The sequence below is a fragment of the Amblyraja radiata genome, chromosome 3 (assembly GCF_010909765.2).
Source record: "Amblyraja radiata isolate CabotCenter1 chromosome 3, sAmbRad1.1.pri, whole genome shotgun sequence".
Classification (NCBI taxonomy): Eukaryota; Metazoa; Chordata; class Chondrichthyes; order Rajiformes; family Rajidae; genus Amblyraja; species Amblyraja radiata.
In genome coordinates this window covers 23,403,548-23,421,418 of record NC_045958.1, presented here as the reverse complement: position 1 = coordinate 23,421,418, position 17,871 = coordinate 23,403,548, and the positions used below count along the sequence as shown (strand labels likewise).

General features: G+C 41.7%; 1 protein-coding gene across 1 annotated transcript; it reads right to left on the bottom strand.

Annotated features, from left to right (window-relative positions):
• Positions 1-2,304: 2,304 nt before the first annotated feature.
• On the bottom strand, positions 2,305-11,122 carry arl14epl (ADP ribosylation factor like GTPase 14 effector protein like). Its single transcript, XM_033017189.1, has 5 exons — positions 10,784-11,122; positions 9,066-9,183; positions 7,696-7,843; positions 5,539-5,675; positions 2,305-2,639 (listed from the first exon to the last, which is right to left on the bottom strand). Exons 3-5 carry the CDS (start codon positions 7,831-7,833, stop codon positions 2,411-2,413), a joined length of 504 nt encoding a protein of 167 aa, XP_032873080.1. The 5' UTR covers positions 7,834-7,843; positions 9,066-9,183; positions 10,784-11,122; the 3' UTR covers positions 2,305-2,410.
• Positions 11,123-17,871: the final 6,749 nt, after the last annotated feature.

The following is a 17,871-nucleotide window of genomic DNA, read 5'->3' as shown; positions in this document are numbered from 1 at the left end:
GTGGTCTATCTTGCTCTGGTATAAGATCTTTGCTGAAGACGGTCGACTCGGAGCCGCTGCTGCTGGAGTTGTCCTGGTCAGAGAGAGTCTGCGGACAGGTTCCTTCCATTGTCATAAGGTTTATTTATTGTCATATACGCCAATTGGTGTAGTGAAATTCACTGGCCAGGTCAGTCATACAATTTAAAAAAGCGACAGACTCAAAAACACATTTTAACATAAACATCCATCACAGTGACTCCTACACATTCCTCACTGTGATGGCAGGTGAAAATAAAGTTCAAATCCTTCCCTTGTTCTTCCTTGGTCGGGGGCCTCGAGCCCCCCGTTGACGGGACGGTCTTGAGTCCCGTAGCCAGCGGCGTTCTGGGCCCTCCGCGTCGAGGCGTTCAGCTCCCGCATCGGGGGTATGTCAGCTCCCCCGCGTCGAGGCTAGACGAACCTTCTGCAGCGTTGGAGCTCCCGACTAGCCTCTCCCGAGTGTGAACCCTTGATGGTAAGTCCACAGGCCGCGGTGGGAGCGATCCCAGGCAAGGGATCCACTCCGATGTTAAGTCTGCGCCCAGTGGTGGGGCTCACGACAGTCCGAGGCGGCTTCCCGATCCAGCGATGGTAGGCCACAGAGCCCGGAGAATGTGATCAGAAACTTGATCACCTCTCCGGGAAGGTAAGAACCTGGAAAAAAATGCAGTAGAATCTTTGGCAACATGCAGGAAAAATGCTTTCTAGCTTTTCAACCACTTCAAGATGCCCTTAAGGTCACAAATGACGGATACCCATCTAGAAGATCAGCTGAAACTGCGTACCTCCATGTTGCAACCAAATATTCAAATGCTTTCCCACAAAAAGCAGTCATAACAAAGTCATTAAAAGGTTAGTTAATTTTAGAATTAACAAAATGTTTTCATTTTCTTGAAGTTAGTGGTTAGATTTTTACAAAATAATGTACATTTTGAAGTATATCTAATTGAAGTTTCTTGGATGCGGCCTTATTAGATTACAGCTACCATATTGCGGCATTCCATTATGAAAAGGTTCCCCATCCCTGTTCTTGACCCTTTCCACTATTGTCCCGTTGATATAGACGGGATTGTGGGTCCCCATCCTACCACTTCCAAAGCCTACAATCAGCTCCTTGGTTTTGCTGGTTTTGAGAGCCAGGTTGTTGTGCTGGCACCATTTGGTCAATCGGTCGATCTCACTTTTATACTCTGACTCATCGCCATCAGTGATTCGTCCCACAACAGTGGTGTCGTCGGCGAACTTGATAATGGAGTTCGCACTATGTCCGGCTACACAATCATGAGTTAGGACAACAGAAGGAAACAAAACGGGCAATACGGCTGAAAAGATGAAGTATGAAGGGAAGCTGGCCAGGAATATAAAGAAGGACAGTAAAAGCTTCTTTAGATATGTTAAGGGAAAAAGAGTAGCAAAGTCAAATGCGGGTCCCTTGAAGGCAGACATGGGTGAAATTATCATGGGGAACAAGTAAACGGCAGAAGAGTTGAACAGGTACTTCGGATCTGTCTTCACTAAGGAAGACACAAACAATCTCACAGAAGTACTGGAGGACAGAGGATCTAAGGGGGTCGAGGAACAGAAGGAATGGGGTATTGAATTTGGATGATCAGCCATGATCACATTGAATGGCGGTGCTGGCTCGAAGGGCCGAATTGCTTACTCCTGTACCTATTGTCTATTGAAAGGTATGAATATTTATAAATCAAATCAGAGTTAAGACTTACCACAATCAAACTGAATAATGAAAAATTCCGATCTCGAATAGTGTGATTTTATCCTGATGTTTGAGGATCATGACTAGAATTTAAAAACAGTTCCCAGGATTTATTTTTAAAATCACCCATCAAAAATTATTCACAGTGAGACAAAAATAGTTAAAAATTAAAAAAGTACTTAATAATCTGCAAGACAATTGCAAGTAATTTTTGACAAATAACTATTTCATTTTTTACCCCTTTAAATGTTTTGGAAGCCATTTCCAATATTCCCTGTATCTACGAAATAGGATTGCTAGTTCTGCTTTACCACAATCAGCTATTTCTCGCAACATTCCCAGCTCAAAGAATTAAGAACATTCTCAAGTTCCCTTTACCCCATTACTAAACTCCTCAATTCCCTTATTTAAACTAAAAAAAAAGTTAAAGCACTTTGTGTGATACAATGAAATCATGTTATACTTTTAGGTCACTTCAGCTTAAATAAAAATGATACAAGTAGCAATTGTTTGTAAACTATTCTTTATTCAAACACAAGTAAAAGTAAATACTATATCCACCAATTATTATTTCTAAGCAAGGCAAAAAATTGCCAATTGTCCATGTTTGTTGAGGTGCAAAAATTACAATGTTTCCTTATTTGATAAAGATAATTGAAAATCATATGCACATTAATAAAGGTCCAAATTAGGGAACTTTTGCACTATATCGGTTCCTTCAGTTTCAATTCCATCATATATCCACTTCCGGTTGCAGCGACATTTACAACCGCATTTCCAAGAACTGCATTTGGAGCAAGGATAGAAACAGCCAGGGCAGTTTACAACCAGACAGTCGCATAGGTCTATGCCATTATGCAGCAGTTTTCCAGTGTTGTCATACTTCCTCTGCCTGACACCACTATTTATGAAAAAAAAAATTAAAATTAGTTCAAAATCTAGCCAATAAACATAATCTACCCCTACATAATATGTAGTACATAATACATAGATTATGGACATAACCAATGAATGCATGGAAATAAAATACAAGAAAGTCATCCTTTAAGTCAATCTTTATAAAAACGAATTTGATTTAAACTGGAATATAGTGTTCAATTTTACTGATCTCTCTAGGTCGAACACAAAGAAACTGGAGAGGCACATGGTATTGGGGGTAGAGTGCTGACATGGATAGAGAAGTGGTTGGCAGACAGGAAACAAAGAGTAGGGATTAACGGGTCCCTTTCAGAATGGCAGGCAGTGACTAGTGGGGTACCGCAAGACTCGGTGCTGGGACCGCAGCTATTTACAATATACATCAATGATTTGGATGATGGGATTCAAAGTAACATTAGCAAATTTGCAGATGACACAAAGCTGGGTGGCAGTGTGAACTGTGAAGAGGATGCTATGAGAATGCAGGGTGACTTGGACAGGTTGGGGGAGTGGGCAGATGCATGGCAGATGCAGTTTAATGTGGATAAATGTGAGGTTATCCACTTTGGTAGCAAAAATAGGAAGGCAGATTACTATCTAAATGGCGTCAAGTTGGGAAAAGGGGAAGTACAACGGGATCTGGGGGTCCTTGTACATCAGTCTATGAAAGTAAACATGCAGGTACAGCAGGCAGTGAAGAAAATGAATGGCATGTTGGCCTCTATAACACGAGGAATCGAATATAGGAGAAAAGAGGTCCTTCTGCAGTTGTACAGAGCCCCAGTGAGACCACACCTGGAGTATTGTGTGCAGTTTTGGTTCCCTAATTTGAGGAAGGACATTCTTGTTATTGAGGGAGTGCAGCGTAGGTTAATTCCCGGGATGGCGGGACTGTCATATGCTGAGCGAATGAAACAGCTGGGCTTGTACACTCTGGAGTTTGGAAGGATGAGAGGATATCTCATTGAAACATATAAGATTGTTAAGGGTTTGGACATGCTAGGGCTCTTAAAAATAGCGGAGTCAGGGGATATGGGGAGAAGGCAGGAACGGGGTACTGATTGGGGATGATCAGCCATGATCACATTGAATGGCGGTGCTGGCTCGAAGGGCCGAATGGCCTACTCCTGCACCTATTGTCTATTGGGGAGAGTGCAATTGAGAGTGTGTTCTTGGGTGAGGGACTACAGTTACAAAGGGAGAATGGAGAGGGTAGAACGATTTTCTTTGGAGGAGATTGAGAGGAAATCGAACATGTTTATAAAATAATGCAGCATGTAGATAAGCATGAATGCTTATTTTTCCTGTGGTGGGGTAGATGACCAAATGTCACAGAAATAACAAAGAGATTTAATATAAAAACAATGAAAATCCCTCAAAATATGTAGTGTGTGTTGGAATAGTCTTGCTGATTTGGTAGAGAGTGTATCATAGAGATCCTCAAGAGGGAAGTCTATATGATAAGGAAAAATATACAGGATCACAAGATGGGCAAGGATGTGCAACTCATCTGTTGCCCTGGCACAGACGTGGCATGCAGATGTGTTGAATGGCCTTCTGATCTGGGAATGGTTAGAACATCAAGGATCCTAATAACACGTTATTGCTGGGTAACGACAATGATATATTCAAAGCAAACACAAATTCTGTCAACACGATTGGGGAGGTTTTTGACTTTTTGCCAGTTTTCTTGATTTTGACAAGTGAAAGTGTGAAAATAGTTTAATTTGCTATTAATCAGAATTCATTGCATGGACGCATTGAGCAATTATTATTATTTTTTTAATGTCCTGTGAATATACCCTCATTTTACAAGTGATTTTGTGCCTATATTGCTTTTTTCTTTAATGATATATAATCAGAATCACCAGGAGCTATTTTTGCTGCTGCTCTTCAACAGCCACAAGTATGGACAAGGATATTTCCAGACTTACACAAATCTAATTCTCAATTTGCTGACATGATCTCTACATGAAATAACACATCTCTCAAATTACTTCTTGCAAAAATGGCTAAATTCAGCACAATATCTCCCATCCTTCTCTGCTTCACACCTCCTGCCCATCCACCTCCATTGCTTCAAGTTATTTGAGATAAGCAGCTCTCACAAACTTTCCAAACCATTTGCTATGGGAAAAGGCAGCTACCATTACTTCATGATACAGATATCTATACCTCAGGGTATAGATTAAAAAAAAAAAATGTTAAACAGACTATTTGCAATAGATGATGCTGGCAGCCTTTTTGAGGCAGCGACTGCGATAAATCCCCTCGATGATAGGGAGGTCAGAGCCGATGATGGACTGGGCAGTGTCCACAACTTTTTGCAGTCTTTTCCACTCCTGTATGCTCAGGTTGCCGTACCAAGCCACGATTCAACTGGTCAGCATGCTCTCTACTGTGCTCCTGTAGAGGTTCGAGAGAGTCCTCCTTGGCATACCGACTCTCCGTAATCTTCTCAGGAAGTAGAGGCGCTGATGTGCTTTCTTTATGATTGCATTAGTGTTCTGGGACCAGGAGAGATCTTCGGAAATATGCACACCCAGGAATTTGAATTTCTTGACCCTTTCCACTATCGACCCGTTGATATAAACAGGACTGTGGGTCCCCATCCTACCCCTTCCGAAACTCCACAATCAGTTCCTTGGTTATGCTGGTGTTGAGAGCCAGGTTATTATGCTGGCACCATTTGGTCAATTGGTCGATCTCACTTTTATACTCTTAATATAGAAGCATTCTAGCCGTTTTAACTGGTCACTGACAATTCAAAATAATAAATATAAACATGACATTTCAAAATGTAATCAAAGTTGAAAAGAAATTGAACCTGCGAGAGGTGGATGAAAAATTAGGATAAGTAATTTTAATGAAAATCAAATTACTTGTTTTCAAAGACAAGCTGCCTCAGCTTTGTCCTGCGAATCTCCTTTGTCTGTAATCTGGTCTCCGGGTTGAACTCCGCTAGCAAAGGACCAGGATTCCGAAATGCTAAACATTTTAGTTGCCGTTCCGTTTGCTTCTGCAACAGTTTTGAAAGAATTGTGAAAAATTCAAAGTTAAAATCATGTTCAACAACACATCATCATATCATATACTTACTAAAACTCTGATCTTGTATGTGTGTGTGTATATGTGGTTGTCTCTCCATCTTCGTAGAAACACTATGCGGTAACAATTACATTTTTACATATTCCGATTTACATTTTTCCCCTCTAGGCAGAGACCATCTTCACTGAACATTATATGCTTTATTTCTCGACTCATTCCTGATTAAGTCTAAAAAAGTCAAAAGACTTTGAAATTAAAACGACCAGCTTCAACAGATGACGTCACAATGGCTCGGCTAGCAGTGATCAGCTTCACTGAAGATTTCATCCAATATTTCACGTTATTCGTGATAAAAGCTTTAAAAATGCCAACTTTCACAAGATTTTTACCGTTAAAATCAATGCATTAGGGGAGCAGACCCAACGGCTCTGCACTTGGTCTAGTCAGTTATTAAAAATAATAAGTTAATTCCCATTTCAAATATAATTATAGTTCAAGCACATAGTTGTATGAGCAAAGTCTGATTGCATAAAATAATAAAGGAAGCTGGGAAAAAAAACCCTGCAATTTAAAAATAAATATTTCACACAGAGAGTGGTGAATCTCTGGAATTCTCTGCCACAGAAGGTAGTTGAGGCCAGTTCATTGGCTATATTTAAGAGGGAGTTAGATGTGGCCCTTCAGGCTAAAGGGATCAGGGGGTATGGAGAGAAGGCAGGTACGGGATACTGAGTTGGATGATCAGCCATGATCATATTGAATGGCGGTGCAGGCACGAAGGGCCGAATGGCCTACTCCTGCACCTACTTTCTATGTTTCTATATATACAGTGAATCATAATTTAGGAATTAGCATGTACCTCACATGCATTTATATTTGGAAGACTTAGGGTGTGCAATCAACTTGCATGCAGAAGTGCACAATATATTTAGCTGTGCAATTTAATATAATCGCTTAATTCTGCTTTGGATGCTAAACCTGCTTGTCCATCTGGTTTGAATGTACAAAATATTCTTGACATAATTCTAAATTACAAGTGCAAACAAATCATAAATGGCTGGAAGTGTGAAACTGATCTGTTGACAAACACAACAGAATTTTGGAGTTCCAAGTGAAACTTGTTGGGGGTTGTAGAATATAATGTGGTATAACCAGAAATTGGAATATGTGTGAAATTTAGAAGGGAATGGGTGAAGGAAAAAACAGATTTTTCACTTCACTTGTCAAGACATTTTTAGGAAGGACACTAGTGTTAGGCAATCTATGTAATGGGCAGTTTAAATTACATTTTCTATACAAGGTTCTGTATAACCTTTGCAAAGAGCCAAGAAGAAAAATATTTATGTGACTATTTATGCAAGTAGAACCGGCATAGCTTCCAATGCAGAATTAAAACATCTGCAAATCAAAAACCTCAAAAATCATACATTTCCACTTCCATGTGTAGCTACAGACAAAGCTAATGATGGAAGGAACAGAACATCTATAAGGTAATGTATCTGCTTGATACTTCAATTCATTCGGAAAAAAAAACTCACTCCATTGATAAGCAAAAAGGTGTGGGGAATGAGAGGAAGGCAGGGAGGGTGGATGAAATATATCTTAAGGACACCAAAATAATATGACTGTTTGAGGTAATACAATCCTCGTATTCAAAAGGGAGCTAGAGAATAACTCTGGGAAGAATTTGCTGAGCACGATTCTGAAAAGTTTCTTCCTCGTTCTATCAAATGTACTTCTGTATGACTAGGTTATATTCATGTTCGTGCAGAGTATTTTATAGTATGCAAAGGCTTTTCACTGTATCTCAGTACACATGACAATAATAAACCAATACTATTCTTTTTGTGTCCATCTTGTTACAAATGTTGACCTCGCTGTCATCGTCGGTCCTGAAAAGGACTAATTAAGTTAGAGAACAAAACATAACCATTGGTTGTAAAAATGCCACCAATACATTCAGGCTTCTTGGCAATCCATTCCACTCTTACCATTTTCTTCTGAGTATCTGTATCAAATACATTTTTCTCTTGCAATGTTTTCCTTTGGGTGTTGAGGGAGATATTTTGATCATTTATCATCCTGCTGTGGTTACTAGTCGTCAATTCAACCACCTGTTCCCCATACATCGCCACAGATCTATTGGATAGATATTTACAGAGCAAACACAAAGAGTATTATAACGTCTCAAGAAAAGTGTTATACCAATCAGCTTATTAGTACTTCACAGAAATGAAATTAATTTTAACATTTTATGCACACAAAAAGACTATAAATCTGAACTAACAGCAGTTAAATGACAGCGTGCAATAGGAAAATTGGCTGTAATGCATGGCTAGATGTTAACAATTATAAACTATTAAGGAACTCAACACCTGATGGTTAAAGCATGAAATGCTCAGACTAGGGAACAGCTACTTCCCCTTGTCAGGCTTCGAAACAGTCCTTCCGTAAGTCAAGGTATTGTCCGAATCTCCCCTACCCTGTTGAGGACTTTGAACTTTGTCTCTGGAACTGATGCCACACATCAGGGGTCTCCAAACTATGGCCCGCGGGCCACATCCGGCCCGCCACAAGATTTTATCCGGCCTGCAGCAAGCTCTTAACACGTTCCATGCGGCGGACTGTAAGGGAGTTTGGTGTTCCGACTATGCATACCCAGGTCATCGGGCACTCACCATAAATATTGTCGGGAGCGGATCTGCTGTTATCAGACCTTCGTTTCATGCGGTGAGTGAGCGAGATCGTGTCGGGTCCATGGTTGGGGGTCAGGTCTCTGTGCCGCGGGCGCTGTTGAGTTGCTGCTGGACCATCCCCGTCCCCTCCCAGGTGTCCCGTCCCTGTCCAGGGAGGGGGGGGGGGGGGGGGGGAGGAGGTGTCAGCCCGGGCTTGCAGCCCCCACACAAGGGAGGCGTGGACCCACTCCCAGTATAGTCCCAGGTGGAATCTTCGGGAGTGATGTCAGATAAGGAAACAGGAGGAATGAAATGTAAAGCCAGAGAGGTATATAAATGGAAGAGGACAGGGGAGGGGCAAAAAAAAGGGTGGGGGGGGGGGATTAAAGGCAAGATGATCCTGAGCCTCATTTCCCTTTTATTCCCCTCCCCTCCAACCCATGTAACCTATATCCCTCTCTCATCACCTGTCCTTCCCTACACAGATTCTGTCTCACCCACTGAGTTCTTCCTACATTAGGTGCTTTGACCTTAAATTTTAGGTTTGGATCTTTCTGATTAGGTTTCTGCCCATTGAACCAAATCATTAATGACATATTTAATACTGTGATCAGGTGATCTACCCCACCTCAGAGTTCACAGGCTGCCTACAGCTTATGAAATTAGATCTCCCTTCAATGTCTCACCTGTTGTCCACTTTGGTAGGACCACACTCTCCTCATTCCATTCCTTCTCCGACAGTCATAGCCACAACGTATTTTCTTCTTCGATCCACAACTCTTCTGGTATCTTAGACACTTTTATCTTGGATTAAGATCAAGCACAAAAGCAATTAAACACACTTATGGTGCGGCACGGTGGGGCAGCGGTTGAGTTGCTGCCTTACAGCGACCAAGAACAGGTGCTGTCTGTACAGTTTGCACGTTCTCCCTGTGACCTCATGAGTTTCCTCCAGGTGCTCCGGTTTCCTCCCACACATGCCTCCCAATTTGTAGGTTAATTGGCTTTGGTAACATTTATAAATGTGTACAGGGTGATCGCTGGTCAGTGTGAACACTGGGCTGAAAGGCATGTTTCCATGCTGTATTTCTAAAATCCAAAATCTAAACTAGGAACTGCAGATGCAGGTTGACAAAAAGGACACAAAGTGCTCGAGTAGCTCAGCAGATCAGGCAGCACCTCTGGAGTACATGGATAGACGTTATAGAATCAAGGTTTCACATATTCTGTTGTGCTGCTGCAAGTAAGAATTTCATTGATCTATCTGGGATATATCACAATAAAACTTTCCACTGACTCTCGTAATTTAAGACGGTACTTAAATCATGTTAGAGGAGCAGAATTAGGCCATTTGGCCAATCGTCTACTCCGCCATTCAATCATGGCTGATCTACCTCTCCCTTCTAACCCCAGTCTCCTGCCTTCTCCCCATAACCTCTGACACCTGTACTAATCAAGAATCTATCTATCTCTGCCTCAAATATATCCATTGACGTCCTCCACAGCCTTTCGTGGCAAAGAATTTCACATATTCACCACATCTGACTAAAGAAATTCCTCCTCATCTCCTTCCGAAAACAACATCCTTTAATTCTGAGACTCTAGTCCTAGACTCTCCCACGAGTGGAAACATCCTCCCCACATCCACTCTATCCAAGCCTTTCACTATTCTGTATGTTTCAATGAAGTCCCACTTAAGACAAATGAGTGGAAGATATACAGACAGTAATGATAATCAAGGAAATGTGGAGCCCACAATGGTCCACTATTGCCTGTGGGATAAGTGATAACGAGTTACTACAGACTATGGAACTCAACAGGACGACAGTACGAAAATAAGGGAGAGGGGGGGGGGGGGGGGGTGATGTGGAGAGAGAGGATACAAGACTTACTTGAAATTAGATACATCATTATCTATTGAACAGCAGAAGTGCTTATATGATCGATTAGTTCAGGGCATCGTTGTTAAATTAACGGTCTGGTGACGCCACAAACCTGAGACGTCAGCTGCTCTGAATAAGCTATGAGTAATATTTCACTTCAAACTGACATGTTAATTTTCTGAAGAAGTGTCTCGACCCGAAACGTCGCCTACTCCTTTTCTCCATCGATGCTGCCTCACCCGCTGAGTTTCTCCAGCATGTTTTGTCGACTGTCAATTTCCAATGCTCAATTTAGAACAACACACAAAGTGGTGGAGAAACTCAGCCGGTCAGGTAGACAGATGATGTTTCGGGTCGGGATCCTTACTGTATAACAGATGACGACACTATTTAATTTATAATATATTGATACTATGAAAACTAAAGTTAAAAACAACTTGCGACTCCAATATATAGAAGATACATACTAAAGTACCATATTTGTACATAATAATTAAATAAAAACCATGTTCAATACTTACAACCTGTTCACACAAATAAGCTTTGTGGTACAATTATTCCCCAGTGTAAGAAATGATGAAATACCTGGGGCAATATTTTAAAGGAAATTGAATAAATCTGCGCTCACACACACCCCGACAAACTAAACGTGCTAAGATTGCAACAGTTGCCAACTAGTATCGAAAACGAACGAGAATACAATTTCGTACAGCTTGTTTTATGTGCCCGAAATGATTTGAAACTATTTTAACCTCGCGATTTTTTTTCAACCACACGAGGTGTTACTAATATCTATTCACCAATCGTCTCTTAAGACTTGCTATCAATCAAATGCAAATAATGAATGCCGGCAGGATCCAAATCTCCTCAGTTGTGCGCCGGTGAAATGAGGCACGGTTATCACAGCATATAAATAGGGAGTATCAAGCTTGAGACATAACAAATTGCAGATACTGGAATCGCAAGCAAAATAGAAACAAACCGCTGGAGGAAATCAGCGAGTTGGGCAGCATCTGTGGAGACGACTGAATTTGCAAAATCCGAGGCATGATTGTTGTGAGTAAACGGATCGTTCTGTGGCCCCCTCATTTCGTTTGCTCGACCACAGATCAGTGGAAAAAGTATCCCAAAATGCTGGAGAAACTCAGCGGGTGAGCAGCATCAATGGAGCGAAGGAAATGGGCAATGTTTCGGGTCGAAACCCTTCCTCAGATGTTCTGAGGAACATTTGGGTTTCGACCCAAAACGTTGCCTAGAGGGAAGTTGCACGGCAGTCAGGTCACGACCCGTGGCCCATACACGCCAACTGGAGTACACGCGATGAACTGCAGGTTAGCACTGACCATTGTTTCCAGCGTAGCAGGCGGTTAAAACCCGCCGAAATGGTCAATTTTCGCGCTGTAAATAATTATGGAAATCAGGATAAGCGTGAGACATTTATCCTACTTCAGAATTCCAAAAGTGTGGAGAAATGACGGTAGATAGAAGCGAGAGCTGAAGGGACAACAACAGCCAAAGTGCTTGGCGAACATTGACCGTGCAGATATCGAGATTGGAAATATGGGAATTATTGCGTTTGCTCACTGCATTTTATCTATAGTAAATCTTGATTCCTTTAGCATCTAAAAAGTTTCAGAAGTGATAAATCTGGATGTAAACCTTTAAAATCGCCCATGGTTCTCAAGTGGGTTTTTACTTACACAAAGCAAACGCCTCTGAAGCAAAATTTATAATTAAAAAAAAATCACAAACCATACGTGGGTTTTGAATTACATTTTACTCAGATGCAAGCCAAGGAATGGCATAATTGTTAGCTGTTAATTGGACATAATCAACCTCAGCAAATTGACAATATCCTATTGAAAGGGAGTGGGCGTTTAAGCTGTCAAAACATTTTATTATTTGCCAAAATATACATCTCAATAGCATAATGATAGAAAACTTACTTTTCTGGAGTCTGGAGATTTTTTTAATGATGAATGTAGCTTGGGAAGTGTTTTCGTTTTGCTTGTAAAAACCCACTTCAGAACCATTTAGCCAGATTTATCACTTCTGAAACTTTTTACATACCAAATGAATTAAAAAAAACTCTACATAATGCCTTACTGTTGATGAAATGCTGTGAGCAAACGCGATAATTCCCAATATTTTCCAATTTGCTATCTGCACGGCTCTCGCTCTCTTTACCTTCATTTCTCTTCACTTTTGGAATTCTGAAGTAGGATAAATGTCTCTCACGGTTACCCCAACTTCCACAATTATTTACAGCGCAAAGATTCACCATTTAGGCGGTTTTTAACAGGTAAGAAAGTGCGCGTTTCGTGTATTAACAACATATACCGGAAGCTGCGATGTCCTCCAGATGGATTGAGCGGCTCCGTGCGTCAAGCCCTGTGACCCGGTGACCTTACATGCAACCCCCCTATTTCCTTCGCTCCATAGATGCTGCCTCACCCGCTGAGTTTCTCCAGCATTTTTGTCTACCTTTGATTTTCCAGCATCTGCAGTTCCTTCTTAAACAGTGAAAAAGTACCACCAGGTGGCAACGTGACACAGCTAAGTGAAAGAAGGACGTGAAGTGCTGGAGTAACTCCATGGATAAGGAAGGACCTGGTTTACACCGAAGATCCCGAAGGCAGCATCACTGGAGAACATGGATAGGTAACGTTTTGGGTACGGACTCTTCTTCAGATTGATTGTGGGGGAGGGGGGAGAGAGAGGGGGGGGGAGAGAAAGGGGGGGGAGAGAAAGGGGGGGGAGAGAAAGGGGGGGGAGAGAAGGGGGGGGGGAGAGAAAGGGGGGGGAGAGAAAGGGGGGGGGGGGGAGGGGGGGGGGGGGGGGGGGGGAGGGAGGGGGGCGGGGGGGGGGGAGGAGGCGGGGGGATGGGGAGGAGGGGGAGGAGGGGGAGAGGGTAGGAGGAGGGGAGGGGGGGGGGAGAGAGAGCTGAAAGAGGAGAGGCAGGCTGAAGCCTGGCTAAGGTATAATGTGGCGGAAGCTACTGGAGATGCTGGTTTTACCGAAGATAGACACAAAATGCTGGAGTAACTCACCATTTTTGGAGAAAGGGAATTCGGGCCTCAACTGGGGGGAGGGAAACTAAATGCATGAAAAGGTTCAGAACAAATCAGACCATGACTGAGGAAAGGTGGAGCCCACAATGCAGCATTGTTGGCTGTGGAAGAGGTGATAACGAAGGGATATGTGGAACTGGACGATGGGGTGGGGGAGGGGCAGAAAGAGAGGAAATGCAGGAGTTACTTACAATTGGAGAAATCAATATTCATACCGCTGGGTTGTAAGCTGCCAAAGTGAAATATGTGGTACTGTTTCTCCAATTTGTATGTGGCCACACTCTAACAGTGGAGGAGGCTCAGGACCGAAAGGTCAGAATGGCATTGGAAAGGCGAGTTAAAATGTTTGGCAACTTTGAGATCACGTAGGCCAAGGCGGACTGAGCGTAGGTGTTCACCCAAATGATCGCCCAGTCTGCATTTGGTCTCGCCGATATATATGAGTCCATATTGAGCACAATAGATACAGTAGATGAGGTTGGAGGAGGTGCAAGTGAACCCATGCCTCACCTGAAAGGACTGTCAGGATGTAGTCGAGAGAGGAGGTATAGAGACAGGTGTTGTGAAACCATCTTTTCACAGAAGATAGACTTATCAATTGATATCTATTACAAACCTACCGAGTCCCACAGCTATCTAGACTACACTTCTTCCCACACTGCCTCCTGCAAAAACTCTCTCCTACTCCCATTCTTCCGTCTCCACCGCATCTGCCTGAGATGTTCCATACCAGGATATCCAAGATGTATTTATATTCATTTTGAGTAACTTGAAAGTAACTTTTTAGTTCTGGAAGAACTGCTTGGGAGTTAATTATTACAGTTTCAGTGTGCTCAAGGTGCGCACTTTTGTTTGTGTTTTGTGAAATTAGTCTTGAATCAGTGAAGCCAGTTAATTATGTTAACTGATCTTTTATCCAAAATAGATAAGAGTTACAACCACAGACTCAACATAATGCTAGGCATAATCTACCACATATTATCCAACTCTAATCAATACACAGCAGTATCTTTCAGGTTATGGGTTTGAATAACTTTTTTATGTTTCTAATATCTTGTCGCTTACGTTATACATCTTAAAAAAAACAACCCATTATACTCAACATTTTTTAACAATTTATAACAATACACAATTATGTGGTCTCCCACTCAAGCTCGTTCTTGTATCTTTTTAATTTATACTCTAATGCCATATCTGCACTATAATTGAAGCCCATCTTCTGGGTCATTTTCAATTACCATGATAGTTTTCCAGGACTTTCCACTCTTCCCTACTCTTCTTTCAAATTGAATGATCTTCCACACTTACCACAAGACTATATCCATTCATTTACATCACTTTCCTTTAAATCGGCTGCTTCTATCATGTAGAATCCAATCTTCTCTCGAAATGTTTCTTCCTTTGTCTCAAGTCTTTTTACATAACACTTGTTGGTGCCTTTTAAGTTCTTAAATTACCATCAATGTGCATTCATCAGGATTTCAAAGTTGGTGGCATTTATCTCCAGAATTTTTGAATGGCCCAGAACAGGTGAGTATTTACTGTTTGGAGCCAAAGCTCATCCTGTTGCTGAGACGTAACTGAAATTCTCAAAGGGGATGATTTCACTGCTGGGTTGGAGCACTAAGATTTCCTGTGGGACTTGGATTAATGAGCTCAGATTAATGAGCATAACGTTTCCTCTATCGGTCTTTATGGTTCGATTATCATTGAACATAAGCAGATTAATTTCAGTTTTTGTGAAAATATAACAACTCAGATTGTCCTAACCTGTCAACAATGTGAATCTCACTCAGGCAATGGGTTTGTGATTCTTTAAATCTATTGTTAACGATGATTAAATAACAATATGTTCTTATTAAGTGTCCTAATCTTTATTGTGTAAAATAAAATCACTGAAAGCTAACATGCAGATGGAGCAGACAGTTACAAATGCAAATGATGTGATGTTCTTTGTTGCAAAATAATTTGAGAATAAAAGTAAAGATGTCCTATTGCAATCAAAAAGAGCTTTTGTGACATCACAACTGTGTACAATTTTGGGCTACCTGGTATAACGAGAATGCAAAAAATATACTCTAGACTGGTTCTTGGGATGAGTGCCAAGCCTCTACCCTTTACAGTTTAGATGGAGGGGTGACATCATTAAAGACAGCTTGACAGGGTGTTTCCCTGGCTGGAAAGTCCAAAATTGGGGTCAAAATAAGGGGCAGGAGATTTTTCTTCAGTTGGAGTGGTGAATCTTTGCAATTCTCTAACTTGGTGACATGATTGATCTGTTTTAAATAAAATGTTTTTTTTTAATGAGATTAGGTGAGAAATTTGGTAATAAATTTGAGGTGGAAGATCAGCCATGATCTTATTGAATGCTGAGCAAGTTTGAGGATCTGAAAAGACTTCAATGTTCATATTTCTTAGTTTTGTATCTGGTTCCACCTTGTAAGGTTCAAACAGCAACAAATGCTGCAGATGCTGGAAATTTGACAAGCAGCAAACATTGAAAATACAGGCAAATCTGAGGAAGGATAAAAACGATCATTGTTTCAGGTAGATAAAAATGCTGAGTTTCTCCAGCATTTTTGTCTACCTTCAATTTTCCAGCATCTGCAGTTCCTTCTTAAACAACGTTTCAGGTGGACAATCTTTCATCAGAATTGACATGAGTTAGAAATAAAATGCATTTTAAGTTGGAAATTTGGCATCGTTCACTGCTAAAAATGTAATAGACTGATTCTGATGAAGTCGTCAGATGGCTTGTGCAGAGTTGCTTATTTCAGTTTCCCCAGCAATTTTGTGTACCTTGCTTATTTCATTGTCAGGTTTGTAAAACTCATCAGCGAGCATTAATGGTAGGTACTCGGGACATCCAGTAACTCGTGACGATTTTTCACCCCTGTAAAAAATGTCCACGAGTAAAAAAATACTCGTGATGAAAAAATTGTTACTTTTTATATCTACCGTTAGCATTACAAGCCGCTACGAGACATCCACGAACTCCTACGACCCGCTACGGAATTCTCCGAGTTTGAATCAGGGAAAACACGGGAGAACTCGTGAATTGCTTCGTACAGTGGGACAGGGGCTTTAGAGTACGATTTAAAATCGAGTAAGAAATTATAGCCATTATATTTTGGTTGTTTAAAATTTGCGGTTTAAAATATCAAAATGGGAACCTCCAGCTCGACCGGGAAAGGTAAGAAAGATTTTCATAAACGACCAGATGCGCCGGACGGAAAGTTGCAGCAGGATAAGAAAACGGAGTGAAGAGGATGAAGAATAAGAGATCAGAGAGGTTGATTGTGTGACCCCCTAGTCTCCCCTGGAGCAAGCGGGAGCTGATCCGCGAGTACCTGGAGATGGAGAAGTTCCTGTCCAGAATGGAAGATGAGAGCTACTGGCTGCGATGCCATCTAGAAGGATAAAAGGTGACCAGCGGTGGTGAGCTGATGGAAAGTAAGCTACGAAAATTAAAAATAAAGATTATGCAAAAACAATTTTGAGGCAATTGACTTTTTAAATAGTAAATGAATAGAATGCCTTTTATTGTCATTCAGACAGACAAGGTTTGAACGGAATTTAATTCCTACATTCTTGACATTACAAAAAAACCAAGACACACACTTAACACAATTTACACAAACATCCATCACAGTGAATCTCCAACACCTCCTCACTGTGATGGAAGGCAAAAGTCTTATCTCTTCCCTTTGTTCTTCTCTCGCGGTCCAGCAGTCCAACTGCAGCGTCGAGGCGACTGGGGCTCACAATGTTAAAGCCCCCGCCGGGCGATGTTAGGCCCCGCTCCGAGGGAGAAGTTGCCATTATGGGAGCTCCGAAAAGCGGTCTCCCACCAGGGATCTGCGAGCTCCCGATGTTCCTGTCCCCCGGGCTTGTGGCTGGAGCCTCCAAAGCTCCGAAGTCGGGTTGCAGCTGCGCGCCACCACAGCTCTCCTCGCTCCGAAGTCGGCCAGCTCTGCGATGGCGAGTCCGCAGGCTCCACGACTGGAGCCCTCAGGTTAGTTCTGGTTGGAGGCCGCCGCTGGCTCCACGATGTTAGGCCCAACGACACCGGAGACCCGACAGGGAAATGTCGGGTCCCCGTACAGGGAAGAGATTAAACGGTTCCCCCACCCCCCACATATACACAGCTAAACAATAATAAAAACTAGAATCAAAAACATACATTTAACGGTACAATTAAAAAAAAAAAAAACAGACGGACTGCAGTGGAGCCACTGCCGTTAGGCGCCACCACACAATTTGATGGCGATGATGGGATGATCCTTGGTAAAGAAAAAAAGTTGAAATTGTGAAAAAATTGTTGTATTATACAAAATAAATGTAAAAGGTTTCCAGGACTGATGGGCATGGATACAATGTTCAACCCCATTAAGTAATGTACTAATTCTAGTACTGTTGTATATTTCAAACTATGAAATTGACTTATTTTGAAGTTGGCGTAGACCTCTTTTTCGCCATTTTACATTTTTAACATCTGCTTTTGCAGAGAGTTAGAAAGTGTTTTATATGTATTTTCC